At 41.1% G+C, this 21,845-nt stretch overlaps 1 protein-coding gene across 3 annotated transcripts in view; it reads right to left on the bottom strand.

Annotated features, from left to right (window-relative positions):
• Positions 1–21,845, bottom strand: part of ZEB1 (zinc finger E-box binding homeobox 1) — a 227,195-nt gene that overhangs the window by 90,698 nt on the left and 114,652 nt on the right. For all 3 annotated transcript variants that reach the window (XM_088447958.1, XM_088447956.1, XM_088447957.1), the window contains exon 2: positions 4,037–4,231. Coding sequence is in view for 2 of the 3 variants with exons in the window: in XM_088447956.1 (XP_088304082.1) it covers positions 4,037–4,231 (195 nt within the window). In the remaining variant the exon portion in view is untranslated. The remainder of the gene's footprint in view (positions 1–4,036; positions 4,232–21,845) is intronic.

Raw genomic sequence — 21,845 nt, 5'->3', positions numbered from 1 at the left:
AGATGCAGAGCAGTGATGAATAAAGAGATGCAGAGCAGGTGATGAATAAAGAGATGCAGAGTAGTGATGAATAAAGAGATGCAGAGCAGGTGATGAATAAAGAGATGCAGAGCAGTGATGAATAAAGAGATGCAGAGCAGTGATAATAAAGAGATGCAGAGCAGTGATGAATGAGGAGATGCAGAGCAGTGATAAAGAGATGCAGAGTTGATATAAAGAACAGAGCTGTGATAAAGAGCTGCAGAACAGTGACACAAATATGCAGAGCTGTAATAAAGAAATTCAGGATTGATATAGATTGATATAGAGATGAAAAACTGTTATGTCGCAATAGAGGAGTTCAAGCGTCCATTCTAAGTAAGCTTAGGCTGGATGATGACTGCCCGATGGTGAGCTGATGCTGCATCTCCGGTCGCAGCATTCGGATCTGCAAAGTTGGAAATGGGCATCTTTAGCCTGCAGCATTAGCATTTTTTGTATTCAAAGATGCAGTAGTGATGCAAATAGAGTACAACTCTGAATCAGACCCTATATATGGCAATGATATATATATATATATATATATATATATATATTTATTTATTTATTTTAGTTTTTTTCATTGTAATAACCCAAGTACTGTGCAGGAATGGAGATGTAGATAGATTTCCTTTAGCAATAATGTATAGGAGTGGAAGAGATCATATTTTGGAATAGAGATGATCTGGCAGCCAGCTTACTGTATTTGCAGGTGTGACTGACCGCTCATGGACGTGCATAATATTAGCCATTGAGGACGCCTTTGCAGCATGAGAGCTCTCTGTATGCTAGGAGAGCTGCAGTGGTTGCAGCTGGTCAGACTTGCCGTACATGCTGTGTGGCTGCTTTATGTGCATCGATGGTAGCGATGTTTACACAGAAGTACGACATTGGACGCAGATGAGAAAGCAGCAGTGGGCGTCCCTATGCTGGGTTGAGCTTTGTATGCCTTAGCATATTTTTGCAGCTTCGTTCTGTGCGGAATCTCTGAATCAGGCCCACTGTCTGTATTAATTGGTATTATATATTGTCTGTATTCTGTTGTCAGTTTTATCTTTTTGTACAGTAGTAAATAAAGATGATAATTATAATAGTAATAAACCACAAACAACCTGAACGATTGACACATGCAGGGTGGATCCATGGGTTCATGTTTCTGCCAAATTATCACCCTACCAACTGTAAGTCACAGCAGAAATCGTAATTCGGCAGACCATGCAATGTTTTTACAGTCTTCAGTTGTCCAGTTTACAGAGTCTGTACCCACTGTAGCCTCAGTTTCCTCTTCACAGCTGACAGGAATGAGACCTGTTGTGGTTTTCAGAGATGCTTTTCTGCATACTACTATTAATGCAGCTGAATTACCAGCCTGTCCATTCTCCTCTGCCCTCTGTCACTAACAAGGTGTTTCCTTTCACAAAACAGTCAGTCACTTGATGTTTTCTGTTTTGCACACCATTCTCTGTATACTGTAGACACTGCTGTGTGTGTAAATGCCAGGAGATCAGCAGTTTCTGAGATACTCAAAAGACCTTGTCTGGCCCCAATAATTCCGTGGTCAAAGGGGCAGATTCAGAGTGGACACTAACTGGATTCTGTCGCAATTGACTGATGGTTTTAGTTATGCGCATGCACAGGAGCCGCAGTGCACATGTGCAGATCTGGTCCTGCGTTATCGGACGCAGTGCGGCTATAGATGTCAGTTGATGACAGTCTGCAGCGGTTGGGGGAAGATGAGTTTCAGAAAAGGGGGGGCGTTTCGGCTACATTTTTTAGGTGTGGTGAAACCAGCAACTGTGTCTTCCCACGCAGATTCACTGGCCTTGGCAGCTTATTAGCGGTGGACATTCTGAGTAACTTTAGGTTCACTCAGATGTTTGATGGTCCATGCAATGTTGCCGATGGTAATCAGATGCTACATCTTCTGACGCATGCAGCGCATCTAAGAAGCCGGAGGTGGGCATCTCAATAATAAAGACGGAACATCCAGCATTTGTATACCTTCTCAGATCCGCTGCTACCAAAGACGCAGCATCGTCACCACTACCGCATCGTCACACCTCTGAATCAGGCCCAAAGTCACTTAGATCGCATTTCTTTTACATTCTGGTGTTTGGTCTGAATAACAATGAATCTCCTGACAATGGGCTTGATTCAGGCATGTACACTAATGCCACCGCATCGGCGAATTTGTACACTGCAGCAAAACTAGGCAATTGTCGCAGCAGTCTGAATTTGTATGGAGACGCCCACGGGCAGCTTCACATATGCAAAGTGCACAGAGATTAGTCGATTATCGGACATCTCGGTAACCCTACGGTTGCGCAAAATGGCCGAGGGAATGGACAGGCAGGAGCCATTTTTACTGCATATGGGATTGCAGTCGGAGGCTGAGACATGCCCCAAAAATGGTTGTGACATGTCTGTGATTTTGTTGGCACTCCCTTCCCCCCCAGTTGCCACGCACAGACGGTTCCTGACTGTCAACCACTTTAGTTAACAAATCCTCACTGCGAGCGACATCGGTAATGAAATTTGAAGCATGCACAGTGCAACTCATACGCAGACCACCGATAATCGCTCAACGTCGGCATAGCGTCCATCTCTGAATCAGACCCAATGTCTGCATGTTTTTATGCATCGAGTTGCTGCAGACGCTTGGCTGATTAGATAAGTACATTAATGAGCAGGTGTACACATAGGGTAGCACTGACTTGTATTTATACAGGCTTTCCATATAACAAGAGCAGCAAATCTTTGTTGCACTGTAATGCCAATAATGGTGAAGAATTTGGACTATATCAGAAGACAGCTGGGTCTATTTTTTCAACTTCCACATTATTGATCCTCATTTCTAAGTGACATTTTACTACTAATCAGCATGAACTTTTATTCACTTGGTAAATTATATTTATCAATTTTTGCAGGATTGTGTAAAACAATTACTATTCATTTGTCATTCTCAGCTGCTTTGTCATAATGTAAAACAGATTCTTGTAACTTTACTATATTGTATAATTAATTGTGACATTTATTAAAGAGCAATTCATATACAGTTATTTGTGATTTATGTAATATTCAGAGACCAATCACATGCAACAGCAATCCTTTCTTTTACTAATTGTATTTCCTTTCCAATGAGACATGTTTATTGGTTTTCGAGTGATCAGTGCTTATTTATACATATATTTTTCTTATATATTATTACCTGAATATATATATATATATATATATATATATATATATAATTATTTTCGAAATTATGCATTTGGGTTTGAAATTCTGACAGTGGCTAATGTGCCACTGCGGTCATGATTAATTCGTCTGATGTTTGATATTCATGTTTAATGAATCCATTTTAAGTTAAGACAAACATATACCAGTACCTACCAATATTCTTGATGGAGGATCTGAACAAAAGAGGCCATTCTTCTGGTTCAGAGAAGCCCAATAGAAAATCGGGACATCATCATACAATTATTACTCCATAAGGCTCACAAATGTTTGAAGATTATGCAATATGACCCAAAAGATTTCTGATTAAGGTGACATTCCGTGAGCGTAGACAAGTATGATTTTAGCCATGTGCTTGCAGGGCGAATACTATTCCAAAAGTCATACTGTAACTTACATATATGGAGGTTGTCGAGAATGTGGCCAGCATCAGGCCGTATAATATTCCTTCTATTGATTGTGTGCGTGTAGATTAGTCTTTGCCCCGAGAGAGATCGATAACCCAAGGCAATACGATGATGTTTTGTCATGAGATATAAATTGTAATGCCTTTATGCTATTTTTAATAACAGGTGGCACAGTCTTATTGAAACAATGAACGATAACTCTATATATCTCACCCAAGCAATTAGTATAAAAGCACCCTTGAGACTAAACAATCCAAGAATGAAGGTAAATAAGGCCTCTCAAGGGAATAAACACCTGCCCAAATATTTGAATTCACATTTCTAGAAAAATATTCAATAACAAGCCAACTACGCATAATATGGATTTTCCCATTTACCTTCATCATCCCAGCAACTTTGTTTCACACTTTCACTGCTTTCTGCTAATACTGTTTGGTCGCTTGGCAAGTCGTCTTCTGGCACACTGCCTTCACCATCTGCCGCATCTGTAACACTTTCCTCTTCCACTATGTGCAATTTGTCTTCATCATCTGAATCAGAATTTGCGTCTAACACACTGTTGTAATTGGTAACTGTGTTGGGAAAAAAAGAGAAAGGAACTCTTTATAGCGAACATATCATTACAACAGCCAGCATTTCTAACGAGATCATGTGGCAAATTAATGAGTGGCAACAATGAACAATTCTCCTGCGACCACGCTGGGAATATTACACTCCTAATTAGTATTACATATAAACAACAAACTGTAATTGGCCAACACATACTAATTTACTATCAGCAAAACTATTACCCACTATTCCACATCACATACATTTACATTCTTACTACAAAGAAATAGTAAGTGAAAGTGAAATGTTATCTTTTCCCACTCAGTTCCAGCTTTGGAAAAAAAAGCATTGTATGGAGATAAGATTATCAGGGGTATTCAATATGGGAGCGATAACATCGTATTTGCGTTAATATCGCACTTTTGACGTCATTATCGCAGGTTTGACTTTTACACCGTATTCAATTTCAAAGACTTATCGCAGTTTTGAAAAGTCTTTGATAAAAAACGGGGAAAACTTTTCACCATTGAATATGTGTCGAAAAAAAGTGCAGAACTCGGGTTTAGGGGTGCAGGCTTAAAAAAAATAGCCTGCACCCCTGGGAATGACATTTAAAAATGAACTGTGTCAAAAAAAGTTTAAAAATGGGAAAAAATTGTTTAACAATAGGGAAATAGGTTCAGGGCTATTCTGCAAGTATGCGGCAGATGTTTTCTAGAATAGAATTATAGCGGCAGGTGCACAAATGCAGAATTTTAAAAAACTTACTTTAGGGACAACAAAATATGCTAGTACCCATTTTCTTGTACCCCAAATTTGATGAGACCACTTAAAAAACGAAAAAAATAACCTAAGTGCTCTTCTGCATCACTTCTTCAATGTCGGAAAAAAACACCTGCTGCGGCTATTTAAATCCCCGACTTTCAATTAAAGGCTAAAACGGGGGTACCCATAGTGTTCCCCCATGTTTTTACTACTTTAGGGGGGTCTTACAATTTTTTTAAGGAAAAATTCGGAACTTTACGCAAATCCAACTTCGGAGTTTCCCGTTTTCGTTAATTTTATATTGAATATGGGTATAAGCGGGAGCGCGCCCGATACTTTAACGCAGGTAAAAACTCCGATTTGAAACGTTAACTTCGACAGTGAAGTTAACGTTTCATATTGAATACCCCTATAAGTAGGAAAACATGAATTAAAAACCTGAAATGCCTTTTTCATATACAATATATGAAATCTGGAAGAAAAGTCGTGATTTTGTCAACGATAGACCCATACATCTGTGATGGCCTGAAGCAATTTACCAATTCCCAAACGCCAGGGTCAGGGGAATTGATGAAATCCAACATGTTGACTGCTGATCGGAAACGCCAATTGCCAGCCATCGATTATCGCCGATCTGTCGGGGAACCAGTGAAATTCTTCAGGTTAAAAATCCCCGATTTACTGATCCAATAATAATTTGGTCGGGATCAGCAAATCGGGATTTTTAACATGAGGTATTTCACAGATTCCCAGTCGGAACGGCGATCATCGATGGCCACTGATTGGCGTTTCAGGTCGAATTGGGGAATTGGCAGGCAGATGTACGGGGCCATTAATTCATCTTTAAACCAGAAATATCAACTAAACAGTGACTCGCAAAAATCTAAAAGAAAAGTACAATTAAAAGGAAAGGCCATATATCACATTGGTTTAGAGTGACAGAAACTGTTATATGAAAATAATCTCACTTTAGAACATTTAAAATTACATCAATATTAGCTTGTGTATTTGTTGGCTGAAAAATACCCTCACCAACAAAAACAATTATTTTAATTCTTGTCTTGTCCTTCTTCAGTTTCTTGTTCACAAAAGAAAAACAAACAGCCACAATTCTGTAGATCAGAGGTCTGGGCCATGCACATCTTTCACCAGTATCTATATAATCACAATCTAACATGACAAGCCTGAGCATGATATGTGTGGTGAGAAGAGCTGCAACACTTATAAATAATAGATTACTTAATATTAAAAGTTATCAATGGAATGTGAAATTGATGACTTTTATGATATGATGCAAACACACTAATGGAGGGTACACGGTCAGATTTTCTGGATGATATGAACGATAACGATTTAAAAAATCGTTACATCGTTCATATCGTTGCCATGCATCGACGAATGATGCGCATGCCCGCATGTCAGAAAACGATATCTGAAATCGACTGTGTTTGCAGTCAGATTTTGACGATATCATTCATTTAAATACTGTCAGAAATCGTTCATCATTCATGAAATCGTTAATATCATTATCGATGGTCTAGCAAATCTGACCATGTGTATGCACCATAAGGTTACTTTTAGTCAGCAGGCAATAAACCACAGAATGTTTTCTAACAGTGGAAAAGACCAGAGCACGGGAAGAAAACCATGCATACATCGGGAGAACATACAAGTTCCACATAGATAGATCCCTGTTTGGATTCAAACTCATGACCCTATGAGGCAGCAATGCTAATCACTTTGCCACCGTGATTCACTGAGGCCTCTAATGATGGAGTTAATTAACTAACTGCCTATACAAAAACATCAGTAGTTCCCAATAGTATACTGACCTAAAATAAATCACTTTGCCTCTCATTCTTTCCTTTCTTTTGTTCTATTTTATGAATGTTTACAAAGCAAATGTCTATTAAGCAGAATTACATGCCTCTGGGTTGTGATAACGATGCAATCGAAGCACAAGGGAAGGCAGACAGGCAATATTATCATTGAGCAGCCATTTTGAACAAAAAAATTTAAACTTTGGTTGTGGCGACACTCTTGCATATAATATATGTGTAGTCACATATGCACCAAGGAAGAAATGAAGAATAGAAAGACCAACAAAGGAAATCTGTTTAATTAGATTTAGTACACATAAACCATATAAAATACTCTTACAATACACGGTTCATATACAGTATGTCTTAACTTTCCAACATCCATACACAAATCCCCTGTCTATATTTCCATTCACACTGCTCCTCTTTTGGGTATAGTTATATCTAGAACACCATCATCAACTGTTTCCACATTGTGTTTGGTTAGCTCTTCAGTTAGATCTAATAAATCCACATGGTATAGGTTTGTGAATTTTATCATGTTGTGGAATTCATATGTGTATGTCATAAATAGAGTAATTTCTAGTGGTAAGCTGTACGCTGGGCCTCCAGTTTTTAAGTACATCGACGTACAGAACTCTCAAATGTCCCTTTGGTCAATGAAACATTGACAGGCGTGGTAATCCATTGTTGCTGTTAGTATTAGTGAATTGACAGCTGCAGTTTAATATCACCCTGTATTTGATCCTCTATGTTAATGGTAATGGTAACCTTCTACTCTATTTATGATCTTTAAAATATTAAGGGGCCTATTCATCATCCCGGGGCTGTGATGGATAATTAACTACCAAAACAATTCGATGTTTTGCCAGTGCGCATGCGCACGAGGGAGCCGGCTCCCTCGTGCGCATGCGTGAGACCCGCTACGACCGACAGCGCCGATCGTAGCGGGTCTCTTTCCAAAGGGGGCGAGCTGTCGATGTTGATTGACAGCTCGCCCCCGTTTGGAAGGCGGGCCGGGGGGGTGGCAGCCCAAACGGAGGCGTTCCCATGGGAACACCTGCCGTTTGGGGGAGGCCCCACTGACATCACTAGTGATGTCAGTGGAGAGCTTCCGGCTCTGGCAGAGCCAGAAGCTCTCCGGGGCTTACGACAAGTGAGACCCTACCCTAGGGTCTCGTCGTAAGCCCCGATGGTCGCGATGGTCTCTGACCATCGCGACCATCACCCGAACGGTCGTTAGAGCTGTGGGTGTTAACCCATAGCCTAACGACCACAACAGAGGCGGGCGGTCAGGATGCAAGTGGCCGCCCAGTTTCTGAGCGACCGCTTGCATCCTCCGACCGCCTCTGAATGAGGCCCATAGTGTCGTAGTGGCAGAGGGATTCAGTCGGGATGGCGTTGGTTCCCACAAGCAAATATTGCTCAATACTAGGCAGCCCTGTCGGGTCCCTAATAAGAAATGGGCCGACGTGTAACAGGCCCATAAAGTGTATTGAATGAGTCCCTTAACAGGTTAGATCAAATGGGATGCGGTCATAATATCGACCGCAGGAATTCGGTTAGGTTTAGGCGCCGGGGGAGGGAGGTCAGGTTTAGGTACCGGGGAGGGAGGGTTAGGGTTAAGGGTAGGAGGAGGGTTAGGATACCGACCGACAGGTGTCAGTATCCGAACCCTGTTGGGATTTCAGCACCGGTATCCTGTACCCAACCCGATCAAACATATGCAGAATAGAGAAGCAGATTAGATATAGCAAAATGCCAAGAAACCGACTAATCCCTCTTAAAAATATCGGATCTCAGAAAGCTATGTGGCAGCAGTGTAAATGTAGGTACCATCCTGGGATTTGTGCAAGTTTATATTGTGATGTACAAACTTCAGATAAGCAGGAAAATATAATTAGCGCACAGACTGAATCAGTGTGCTTATTGTAATTCAGTCACTACTCGATTTGTACATTAGTGCAGGAAATGCTGTTAATTTGATTGCAGGTTAAACAAGATTGTATATTGCCCCAGAAATGCAGCATGTGAAATGACAGTTGAATGGGTAATCTCTTGTAAATCTAGGCCTATGAGATGACTTAATCCGGAGTAAATATAATATAAAGATTAATTTGTCAGAAAGGCACTACAAGTCTATATTTTAAATTGTATTTTAATTTAATTCAGTGCCAACAAGCCTACAGACTCAGATGAATGCACACTTTGTTCATAATAGAAGAAACCGGTCTGCTTAGAGATTATATACCAGCTTTGGAAGAAGAAGCAGCAAAGATCTGAATGCAAGAAGACACCATATTTCTTCTCAGGTACATTACAATTTGTTAAACACACACTTTCCTGAACTGGTAACATTATAGTAGGTAGTGATCACATATATATATACTAGCGACCCGCCCCAGCTTTGCGCGGGAGCAATTTCATCTTGTCACAGCCTCCTGCATCTCATAACAACCTACTTTCACCACAGCCCCCAGCATCTCACCACAGCCCCCTGCATCTCACAACAGCTTCCTGGTTCTCACTAATGCCCCCTGCATTTCACCACAGCATCTGACATCTCACCACAGCCCCTTGCATCTCACCACAGGCCCCTGCTTCTTACCACAGCGTCCTGATTCTTACTCCTGCCCCCTGCATCTCACAACAGCCACCTGCTTCTCACCACAGCCCCATGCATCTCATCACAGACCCCTGCTCCCTCCTGCTTCTTACCACAACCCCCTGCATCACACCACCTGACTCTGCATCACACCACCTGACTCTGCATCACACCACAGGCCTCTGCATCACACCACCTGACTCTGCATCACACCACAGGCCTCTGCATCACACCACAGGCTTCTGCATCACACCACAGCCCCCTGCATCACAACACACGCCTTTGCATCTTACTTCAACTCCCTGCTTCTCATTTCTGCCTCCTGCATTTCACCAGTATCACCACAACCCCCACTGCTGCTGCCATGCATCTGGCTGGGGCCTAGCCACTTGGATGTGCTGGGAAGGGAAGGAGGATCATGGATGAGAGATTTGTATTGCAGCCACGGTAAGCATTATCAGCAACATGTTCCCGGGGCTGGGACACCTGTGCATATTTCTGCAGCCTCCATGCGCACTCCTCCCCAGCTGTCACACATGGTGATGAGCAATGTCCTGTTTGCACAATGCGGAAGATGTATGAGCCCAGAAACGGTATCAGCACGTTATATGCGCTGATACCGCTTCTCCCCGATGTATGATCGGGGGTCTGGGCGGTAAATGACATATAGCGCCCCTGTCATTATCGGCGCTGCTATCTACAAGATAGCAGCGCCGATAGCCTGGGCTATGTACGAATGGTCAAATCGTCTGACCGTTCGGCCGTTATAGACAGCTACAGCCTGGCGCTAGCCTATCCCCACAGCAGGGACAGCGCTGACCCTGCTGGGGCTGCTGCCGGCTCCACACCGGGATCTCGCGATACTTGCGAGATCTCGCGCATGCTCCGTGGAGCCGGCCGGGACAGAGACACAGCGCATCAGCATTAGGGTAGCGCCGGAGGGGGGAGTTAACGCTCCCCCTCTCCGGCCGATGAGATGTTCTTACATCTCATTGGTAGTGCTTCCTGCTTCGCCTCAGTAAAGCGGCGAAGCAGGAAGCGGTATAGCAGCACGTTAAATGCCGCTATCATACATCTACCCCAATGTTCCCTGTATTTCCTGGGCTTCCTGTTGAGCTTCCTCGCCATGGTGCCCATGTCCGAGTACAGCGCTGACTTCAATGGGAGGTGCCTCCTGTTCACAGAGGACGCGTGGCTGAGCGGAAACGTCACGCTGGAGAGGAGCACTTCATGGTCAAGGAGTGGAGGTCAGAGTCCGCCTGCAGGTTCAGCGTAGGGATGGACATCGGAATCCGATGGTTACTAACCATCGATTGTTTTGTTCCGATGGTAGTGTTTATAACATTTGATGTACAGGAGCAATTTCATCTCGCCACAGCCCCCTGCATCTCATAACAATCTACGCCATGTCACCACAGTCCCCTGCATCTCACAGGAGTCTCCTGCTTCTTACTCTTTCCCACTTCTTCTCACAGCAGCCTCCTGCTTCTCACTACTGCCCTCTGCATTTCACCACAGCATCCTATATTTCACCACAGCCCCATGCATCTCACTACAGGCCCCTGCTTCTTAACCATGCTTGGAGACTTATAAATTCTCCTCCCCGGGAGAAGCCTGGGGAGGTGAAGCAGGCGGGCGGAGTTGGGTGTGGAGCCGGTTGTGTCGTGTCATCAACACTGTTTAAAATAGGGGTTGGGGCTACATAAAATTGTGTCATTAGGCCCCATCCCTAACGCATGGACCCACCGATCCATTGTAATATTCTCTCTATTCTGCCCACTTCACTAGGAAGCGGGCAGAATGCGGGAGAAAAACCTACCCTTCTGGGGGGTGCGGGGGGTTACCTAAAAAATCGGGAGGGTAGGCAAGTATGTTCTTACCACAGCCCCTTGCATCACACCATAGCCCTCTGCACCTGACCACAACCCCCTGCTTCTCACTCTTGTCTCCTGGATCTTACCAGTGTCACCACAACCCCCACTGCAGCTGGCTGGGGTCCGGCCACTGGGATGTGCTGGGAAGGGCTGGAGGATTATGGATATTTGTATTGCAGCTACTGTAAGCATTATCAGCAGCATGGCGTTCCAATGGTTGTTTGCATTTATTAAATTCCTGATAGCTATGCTTTGCCAGGCACCTTCCTGGCTACTGTAAGCATTATCAGCAGCATGGCGTTCCAATGGTTGTTTGCATTTATTAAATTCCTGATAGCTATGCTTTGCCAGGCACCTTCCTGGCTACTGTGACTGCATCAGGGCATCTTCCTGAGTTGTTGGAGGCTGCCTCTCACTCTCTGGGCCTGATTCAGATTTTGGAATAGTAAGATAGAGCATGTAATGTGTTGAGACCAGCTGACCCAGGCTCCTATTTGTGGACATTATTACCTATGACGACTGGGTTACCATTATGAAAGATAAGCATACCTTTTATCTTATTTTTATGTTTCCTAAGCTGTTTCCCTTTGTTGTATCCAAAATAAAACCCGTGTTAAATGTACTGATGGGGGATCATTTGCATTTGATTTGAAGCTTGTTGTGTATCCATCATGCACATTCCTGTGGAATACTAAAAGGGATACCAGGAAACCTTTTGGACAGATACTACTACATGCTATAAATATAGCACTATTTGGTACGCAGCCCTTATTCTATTGCCACAATATACGTATAAGAAGTACTACACTATACTATCTCTTTCCCTTATGGGCTTGTATGAGCTCCTCTAAGGTGATCCAGCTGATGATATCCTGAGTCCATTCTGTTCAGTGTGAACCCTTGAAATTGGAATTTAGATAAGCTTTAAAGTCTTTTCTTTTAGTACGGACATTTGATTTGAGCACCGGTTGCCACTTTGTTTAATATTATTACACTATCAGGCACATGTCTTTTTAACCTTTTTTCAGAACTGTCTTATCCGTCTGCCAAACGGGACCTCAAGAAGACTGCTGCCGCCTTTCATTTTAAGGATCAGTGACTTTTTAAATTATTTATCAGACCACTTTATTGCACTTTATGTACACACTTATCATTTTGGTATAGTGTGTAATAAGAACATCTTTGATTGTGCGCTTTCCTCCCACATACCTTCACCCATATATATATATATATATATATATATGTGTATACATACTGTACACACACGTTGAATACCACCATAAATCTACAAAATAAAAGACACCAGTCATGTCACTAGTTAGATACTAGAGAACTGGCCCAAATGAATGCAAACACCACATATGCCTGGATGTAGGACAGCAGAAGGATGTAGGACAGCAGAAGGATGTAGGACAACACAGGATCAGTGGCAGCACACTGCTCACTGAAGCTGGTCATTATTTTAGTTACACATTTAAGCAGTATTAGTTTGGAAATCGTTATATTTAGTTTACTTTTAAAGATGAGATGCTGTAGGTACTAGGAACACAGAGGAGCTGATAGGAGTGGGTGTATGAGGTGGCGACAGAACATGTAAATCCGGGCTTGCAATTATATCAACTTTGGTTAAGGCCAAAGAAATGTCTGACTTCTGTATGTGCGTAAAGAAAAACTGATCAAAACAAACGCATGTGACAATAACTTATTTATTCTTAGCCAGGTATATGTCAGCATTCCTACTTCTCTGAACCATTAGCATATACGCCAGGTTTATGTTAGATGCACATAAGATTTAAAAAATGTCTTTAAATATCTGCTGAAGGGCAAATCTGGAAAAAAATGAACACGTACAGCACAAAGCATTTCCAACAAACGCTTTATTAACAGAAGCAATGTGAGAAGAAACCATTTCATAAGAATTTTAACATTAATGTAATGAAAAACATATTCACTAGGTTTGATTTCAATAAGAAACACCTTTGTAATACAGCAGGTATTTTTTGTGGGCATGCAAAATAGAAATCTACGCATTTACGTTCATCTAAGCAAGAGCCTCACTGGATGGAGGCCATGGATAGTGTGAAGAGGCAGTCTCCAGAAAGCTAGAGAAGACTGACAGTGTAATGTGATTCTTAATGTGTATAGATCAAAACAGGTCATTTGTACATTTCAGAGATTCAAAACATATTTTTCTGCTTTGAATAAATAATAGTGCCAATGGAAGAATAAAGACATCTGAACCGCCAGAGGGATGCTAGGCTAATTATGTCACTTCTCCCTACTCCAATAGAGCCAGGTAAATTAATCATTTAGTCATTTAAAGTGTAATTCCTATGTTTTACACCGTAAAAAATTGGATTTAAATCCTTCATTTGAATAAAACCAAGCGCTGTCTTTTGTTCTCATGATTCTTGCATAGTAAATACATGATTTGAGTTTGGGTCATTACGTTTTCACCTTCTAACTATATTGGCATCAATGCAGCAAGGTACAGTACAAAACTGAGCGTAGAGCATAATAGTTCTAGTGCGAGCTGATTATTAATCTGGCTGGACCTGCTAATTAAAAATCTTTGCAGCAGATCAGGAAACCGATCAAGAAACAAGTTCTTTTTAACATCTATTGCATGTATTTGCCAAGGTCACCTCTTAAGCCAATAGCAATTGCTTTCCAAAAAAAATAGCCGGTTACATCAGATTGATCACACGCAGATGTCAGAGGTCATTCATGTGTAGAAAGACTGTAAATAACTGAACATAATTAAACTTTCATTACTGGGATTAGATACCTTATATAAAACAAGATTTACACATATGGCGCTTTAAGTTTAACCTAACGCCTGTATGCGCATTCCCGTTCAACACGCAATTCAATTAGAAAATGCTTATTCCGGCTTTCGCACAGTATTTCTTGCTGGTAATACCCACGTTAAGTGTGAGGGAAAATGGTAAAATCAGCCTGTACCCTAAAAAAATGCAGACTAATATTGGCCAAAAGCAAAGTATTTGGGGTTCTTAAAATGTGTCAAATGGCTGTTATATATAGTTTTCTAAAATAATAGAAAGTGTTTTTCTGCAAAATAAATGCTCTAGATAAATTTGGGGTGCACATAACTGCCTGTAAGTAAATATTTGTGTCATTTTAAGCCACTTTTAAAAATGTGTTAAAAAACACCTGTAACTCCCACCTGCAAGCTTAAAAACTTATGTCCCATTCATACAGCACCCCCTTATACCTGTCCCATTCATACAGCACCCCCTTATACCTTATTGGCCAAATTAAGCTAATTAAAATTCTAAGTGCCTTTAAGAAGTGTCATTAAGAAGGGTATCCCAGTGCTTCTGAACCAAGGCACCACATTTTTACCTTAAAATTGTGATTTTCCCCAACTTTTCACTTGCTCAGAAAGTCCCAAAAATAAAAGACACATTAATTCCTATGGAGAATTAACGTATGTTATAATTGAATACCGTAGCTTTAAATTCACATCTCCCTTAAAAAGTGACATTTACACCCGTTAATGGGTTATCGTGGCTAATGAAATTCGGCTCTGAATTGTATTAGTGTTGAAGCTGTTTGATATAAACTTTTGATTGTAGGGGAATCTTTTTCACCTATGCACAGCTTTCTGTTCTGTCTTTAAAAGGATTTTTCAGGATAAATATTTTTTCTAAGTCTTGGAAAATATAGATGTGTTTTGCAGTTTAAAGATTGTTTTGCAGTTTTATAGCAGGCTCTGCAGCCCGTTCCAGAGATGTGTAAGGTTTTTTTGTGTGTGTGCATGTGTTTGTAAGGACGTTGGCGTCTGTTCTCCTCTGCAGACTGATGACACCCAGGCTGTTTGGTGATGTGGCCCTGTCTAAGCTAACCTCCATTCTTCCATTACCCACTGGAAGCCAGCTGTTTGGAACGTTGTCATAACTTCCCCGACTACAACATTACATCATAAACAACTCCCCATATGCAGACAGGGAAACTTACCAGAGAATTTCTTTCTAATGGAATTAAGGCGTCTCAGTGGTAATCCTTTAACCCTTAAATAAATAGCTGACCCAGTAGCCATGGAGGGTTAGGCATGCCAGCCTCTGACCATTGTTTTTATTTGAATAATGCAATATTTATTACCTATTAAATAATGTGTGCAAAATACATGCAACTTTTATGAATTTTCTATTTTCCCCATCAAACTCCAGGAACCACCTATAGCTCTAGAAACACGACCTGGGAAGTAAACTGATGCAAATATTGAGATTCTCATAAGTATGGTGCAGATGTGGGTGTGATTTGTTGAATCTTATTTGATATAATGGTGTTATGTACACAACTGTGCTGTAGCCATAGTGACCGACGAGAGATCTTTTCTCTCATGCAGATTGGAAAAAGAAACAAATGTTTGACAGGTTACAGAAGATTTGTGCCCACACCATTTTATGAAGCTCCAATATGTGTTTTTGGCCGTTTGTAAATAAAGTGAATTAAATCGTCATAATCAGCCAACAATGAACATTAAACAAGAAAAAATAAAAGTGGAAATATACAAATGGTAATGTGACAAAACATAAGTTTAATGGCAAAACATATGCTAAATAAAAAATATTTAAATATAGTGGAAATTTAGATAGGCTTACGTTATCAGGTGCAAAGAATCTTTTATTATTTTCATTGAGTGAGTGATGTTTCTCTCTCATTCAATGTGTATTTCTTTCTATTAATGTCCATTTTTGTTTAACTCTGAATAACTATTTTGAACACAGTAGTATATCTATCCATGTCATCAAGTACTCTGGTCCTAAAGTGGCTGGCGGAATTGGTACTTGGCAGGCAATTAATGTAAATCCATTGTAATAAATAGAAAAGAACACAACAAATGCTTGTAAGTAAATGATCACATGGTTCAACGAGCCGCGACTAATTATGCTTTCTGTATCCCGGAAAACTGGCAAATGTTAAAAAAGGGCTGAGCTGTTTCTAATATAAATGGTTATTGTATGACTAACAATTACATGGAATGTTTATTTATGCTATACAGTTTACTGTTGGCTAATTTAGCCAACAGATTTCAGTACGGTGACCCAGGAACCAAGATCATTTAGCAGTGGGTGAGACTTTACTACCAGCGATGATTCCAGTAGTGAGAGTAGTATCAAAGATAACTGTAAAAGCTGATTTATGGCATTTTTTATTTTTATTATTACTATTTGTTTACAACAGAAAAGTTTTTATTTATTTATTTATTTTTTATAAAGTGTTTTGGGGTCTTTCAAAACTTTTATTATTGTGTAAGGGAGATCTGCAGCGGTCTGACCAGGTAGCCCAGAACTTTTACACACAGTAATATTTGTATTTTACATCAAAGGGAAGTATTTCTAACATTACAGTGGAATAATCATATGCCAGGCATGCTGCCCTGGGACCCTTCAGACTTGCTCACTTCAGCAGGGTCCTGGTGTTTGCGAACAGCAGGGACCTCTGCTGGACAGCTTTGGTAAAGCATCCAGCACGGTAGGCATCTAATGTACCTGGCTAGAAATGACTAGATGTGTGAACCAGTTCCTGTACACACCTCTGTTCAGAAGCATGAACTTTTCCTTCCTGTTGGTGTCACTATTGGAAAAACTGATCAGCTGAAAACATATCCCTGGGACCCTGCTGAACTGAGTATACAGCATGGCGTCCAGGGGCGAACACAAACAAATGACTGGGGGAGGGGAGAAAAAAGATTTAAAACAGTAAGACTGTACAACTAATTTAAAGGCTCACTGACGCCTTAGTTTCGGTAACATGAAAAATGTGACCACATCTCAAAAGACTGCCCATACTCGTGTTTTATTTTTAACCTTGCTAAACATTTAACAAATAAAGTATACTATTACATTTTAAGAGTGTTTATGCCATAGTCTTGCAGTGCCTGGCAGTACGTAAATTGGTGCAGACATCATTCTTCATACTGGGACTCTGGGCCTGATTCAGAGCCGCTCGTAAGCGGCCGCTCATTCGCTCCGAGCGATGTTCGCACATCTGCGCATGCGTATTGGTCGTAATGCGCATGCGCCAACCAGTCAGTGCGGTCGGAAAACGTGTGTTTGCAAAATTGCGAGTGCCTGCTAATTTGAGTGACAGGATGAGGCGTTTGTGGGTGGTAACAGGGGAAGGTGCTTGAAAACGGGGAGTGGAGATCCGAACGCAGGCCCGTTTTAAGGGTGTGCATAATTAACAAAGCAGCGTCATCGACCACGTCACTTGGTTGTCTCTTAGCCTGAACTGTTCACATGATTGCAGTAGGAAAATCCAACGACAAGCACTGCGAGCAGTTCAGACGCCTTTCGATGTACTCGATTAATCTAATAAATAGCGGAGATGACGTATGATGCGAGCGGCCAGGGGGCGTCTTTTCAAAATAGCGAGCGCATGTTTCGTTCGCTCGCTCAGACATAGAGGTGTCAACAGATCGCAAAGAGCGAGCGCTCAATTTAAATAGCCGGCCCCTTTTTCTGAACGAGCGAGCGCATATAGCGTCCGGCTCTGAATCAGGCCCTCTGTGTTTAGTAACATGCATGCTTTTAGTAACCGGTTTCATTTAAATCTCATAGAAGTCTATGAGGAAGCGTTTTAGTCTCTGTGAACTGGCCTACACATTGTGATCACTAGTAAACAAAGCAGCTGAACAGAAGAATAAGTGTAACAAATATAAAAACAAAGAAAATCAGGAAGCGGAACAGTTAAATGCCCAGATCAGACACATAGGGTCTCACCAATTAGGAGAGCAGTGGCGTGAAGAGGGATAAGCCAGGTTTGGGCAGTGGAGGTATTTATACCAGTCCGGAAACCACGGGCTATAAAAGGTAAGGAGCAGGCAGTCTGACACACTTGGGAGGCCTGCTGATTAACACAGCTCTAGGCCACACAGAAACCAGCAAAGGGAAAAAGAAAGGTAAAGATAAATTTCCTGGACACTATACAGCACCTACTATGAAGAATCTCAGTCCAGGTTTATACCCTGGCCCTCAGCCAGCATGCCTCACAGTCACATAAGGCAATGCAGCACCCGTAGTGTAACATGCTAGTGCAGCAAATGTCCTAAATGCAAACGTACAAGTGGATTCCATTTCTGTGCCTGTCTTGTGTATTATTTCCATACATAACATACATAGACTTCCTTACAACATTTAACTCATTAATTGTCAGCATTTGAAAGTAATTTCCAAGGATGCAGTTATGCTGAGCTGGTGCATCAATCAGCATAATGTACGAAACACTCACCGACAAACACTGCAGCGCTACCAATCCGGCTTACTATTTCAAAAAGTTAAATCAGTACACAAATAAGTCTATCCGTAAATTCACACAAATCACACCCAGAGCTGCCCAAACCACTCCCGGATTGCCAAGCACATCCACCCCTCACTCTGGATCCACAACTTGGGACTCCCACCAAAATAAGGGCTATCGGGAGGCATGGTACCACAATCACCATTGTGTCACTTTCACGGCATTAAACATTTTTGTTTTGTTTTTATTCTTATTGACAGTCTACACTCCTTTCTAAAAGCCAGAAAATAAGAATTGATGAATAGAAAGTTCATTGTGCAGTTGGTCAGCGTATCAGGGACATACCAAAGACTACATTTTCCATGGACACATCATACAAATTTAGGCCGGTCCCTAGATATTAGAGCCAGCGGGCAACGATGAAACAATACACATGTGCAAACATTCATTAAGACTATAAACATATCATGTATCATTTTGTGAAATATACATTTCTGTTGAGTAATGTAACTATTGACGTAATATTACTTTGCTCCAACAAATAAGTCTTTTTCTCACAATATTAATTAAAATAATAATAAAAAAGCAGGGACATGAGGACTAAACAGATCCATTAGGTGTGAGTGTTGAGAATAGGACTAATAAAACCACCTGGGTTGCAACCAAATAAATAACAAATAATGAAATATCCATAACACATGTTTATAGACAGGGAACTCCTCAGCAACTTCCAATATTTTGATAAACTATTAGAGTAAAAATGATCCCGTGTCTTTACTAGCTGTTGGAGCATTATGTATTTATGTATAGGGAAACCTCTGGGCAAAATATAAAATGTGCATAACACAACAGTTTGAAGTATTTGTTAAGTACTGTACATAGACATCTGCACATGTTGTCAAAAATGAAAGAAAAGTACAACGAAAATCATTTTCCAAGAAAAACATGCCCCTTTTATGCAACACATAATAGGGCCACCAGAAATAACTACTGTTACCTGAATCCGGGTGCCCAACTGCAGACAGCTGTGCTTATTACATACCATCTGTAACGCTACTATAGAGCCAGTGTCAACAGCAGCAGCATTAGCCAGTAACATGGTCTGGTTATTTGAGGGGTCAGGTGTTCTGGAGAAAAGTTCATGCAAAAAATTGATAACCCCTTTACATACCTTTATACACAATAGCTGTGATACTATTGAGTTACCAAAATAAAGTATTTAAAACTTCTTCATTTTCACAGTGATCAGCTGGAGGAAAATGATGGGAAGAATAAACATTAAAGAGGTTTTCCAGCTTCAGGTGACTGGGAAAAGGGCTGACATTTCTAAGCTAATTTAAACATAATGTAACCTTAGTTACAGAACAATGGTCACAGCAGTAGGAGGCTGCCATGACAGCGTCACTTCCCGTCCCGGTACATAACGTAGACACGATGAGACGAATGTAAACTTGCTGTTATTATGTCTTATTTTGGGACAATTTAATTTAAACAATTTAAAGCAAACTTATTTTTCACTGAACATAAAAAGTTAAGAGCAATGAAAGTAAAGATGGCCTGTGCATATTACTAAGGAGGTAATTTATATATGGTCAGCAGGGCAAAATGAATCCCAATATAAAGACTGAGGCTAATAACATCTTTATATGTGACTGACCCATCCAGGGTGTATGCCCAGAATGAAGTTACAGGCGGTGGCAGCCAGCCTTCCCTAAAACGTGCTCTGCTGCTGATGTTTTCTATTAGATGTGAGGTATGGTGCGAGTTAGTAGTCTGGATGTTATCATTGTCTAGGTATTTATGGGGTACACAGAGTCTATTTGGACAGATACTGTCGCCATGGCCAGGGTATGATTTACAGCAACAAAGAAATGTGCAGATAGTTATAGGGGACATCCTCTACCTTCAAATAAAAAATGAAGGAACAGCTGAGTGATTGAACGTTTCTTTTTTTGTCAACATAACAAATGACACAGGTGAGAGTCCTATAATTCTGGAGTTTAATGTAGGGAGATATATTTTTCCTATATAACACATTTTAGAAAGCTTACGTTTTAATTGTATGTACATGGAAAGGCACACTAAGATTAAAATGCAGCTTGGTCCAATATGAAGCCACTGTATAACATTCCCAGATGTATAGACAATAGTTCAAATGCCTTTGTGCTTGTTGCCTACTCAAAGACAAAGATGAGGCAGCCATTTTGTGGGCTGAAGCAATATTCAGCCTAACATTTCACTAGGAATAAAGTACCTCATGCCTCAGTGATCGGTTGTATTGGTATTGACATACCTCTCAACATTCAGACATGCAAAATAGGAACAAAATTAGCCCTGCCTCTGATCTGCCCAGAAACGCCCACTTTTGTGTAAACTTCACCAGAGGAGGATGGGTGGAACAGACAATTCAGAGAGGATGGCCTTCTCGCCCGGGAAAATGGGAGTGCACCTATGGACCCCCGAAAGGGAGATATGGCTATTTATGTGCTCTTCAATGCAAGAGAGCTTTCTGTTGCAAAAAAAGGAGGCTTTAGGTTTGCACAAAGAAAAAGCCACTCAAGCTGGGTACACACCTATACAATCGCCGGGCCATACTTTGGATTTTGACCCGTTCATGTGGTATTACAAGAGTCTGTACGCACCTTTAATCTTGATTTGTCAGTAAAAACTGGTCAAATCGAAGGATTGCATGTTATGTGCATTTTAATATTCATTCGATTCGACCAGGCAAGATCAGACCAACAGTGCAGTGTGCATGCACCTTCAACCGTTCTTGCAAATCTACACCAGCAGCAGCACTTCTGTGGGTAGTACAATCAGTTTTTCCAATATATTTGGCAGTCGGAGAAAGAAGGTCGGCAGTATGATTGCAAAGGTGTGTACGCGCGTATCGGCAAAGTATTCAGGACTTCTGATCGGGCATGAAAACCATTGCATGGAAAGTGTGATCGCAAAAGGTGTGTAGCCAGCTTTATCCTCACACACAGATGGGCCTGACAAATATTTTATACATATAGAGCACTGTCACATGGGTTATTGAAAACAGGCATGAATCATATTACTGTAACACACCTATTAAAGCTTTTATTAATACTCCAGAATAGTTGTCAATGGATCTGTCTCATCTAAAGTAATGTGAATTTAAAATATAGAACATCTTACCTAGATAAGATGACTTGTAGGACAGCACAGTGTGTGGTTATAAGCTTTACAGATAAAGTATTGGAAAGTTAAACTGTTCATAAGTGAGCACAACAAGACGATAAACACGGTGCAGGTTCCTGCAGGGCAAAAACATTTTTAT

This window comes from Taudactylus pleione, unplaced genomic scaffold, assembly GCF_031769625.1.
Source record: "Taudactylus pleione unplaced genomic scaffold, aTauple2 ptg000446l, whole genome shotgun sequence".
NCBI classification, from domain to species: Eukaryota; Metazoa; Chordata; class Amphibia; order Anura; family Myobatrachidae; genus Taudactylus; species Taudactylus pleione.
This window is presented reverse-complemented; position numbering and strand designations above follow the sequence as displayed.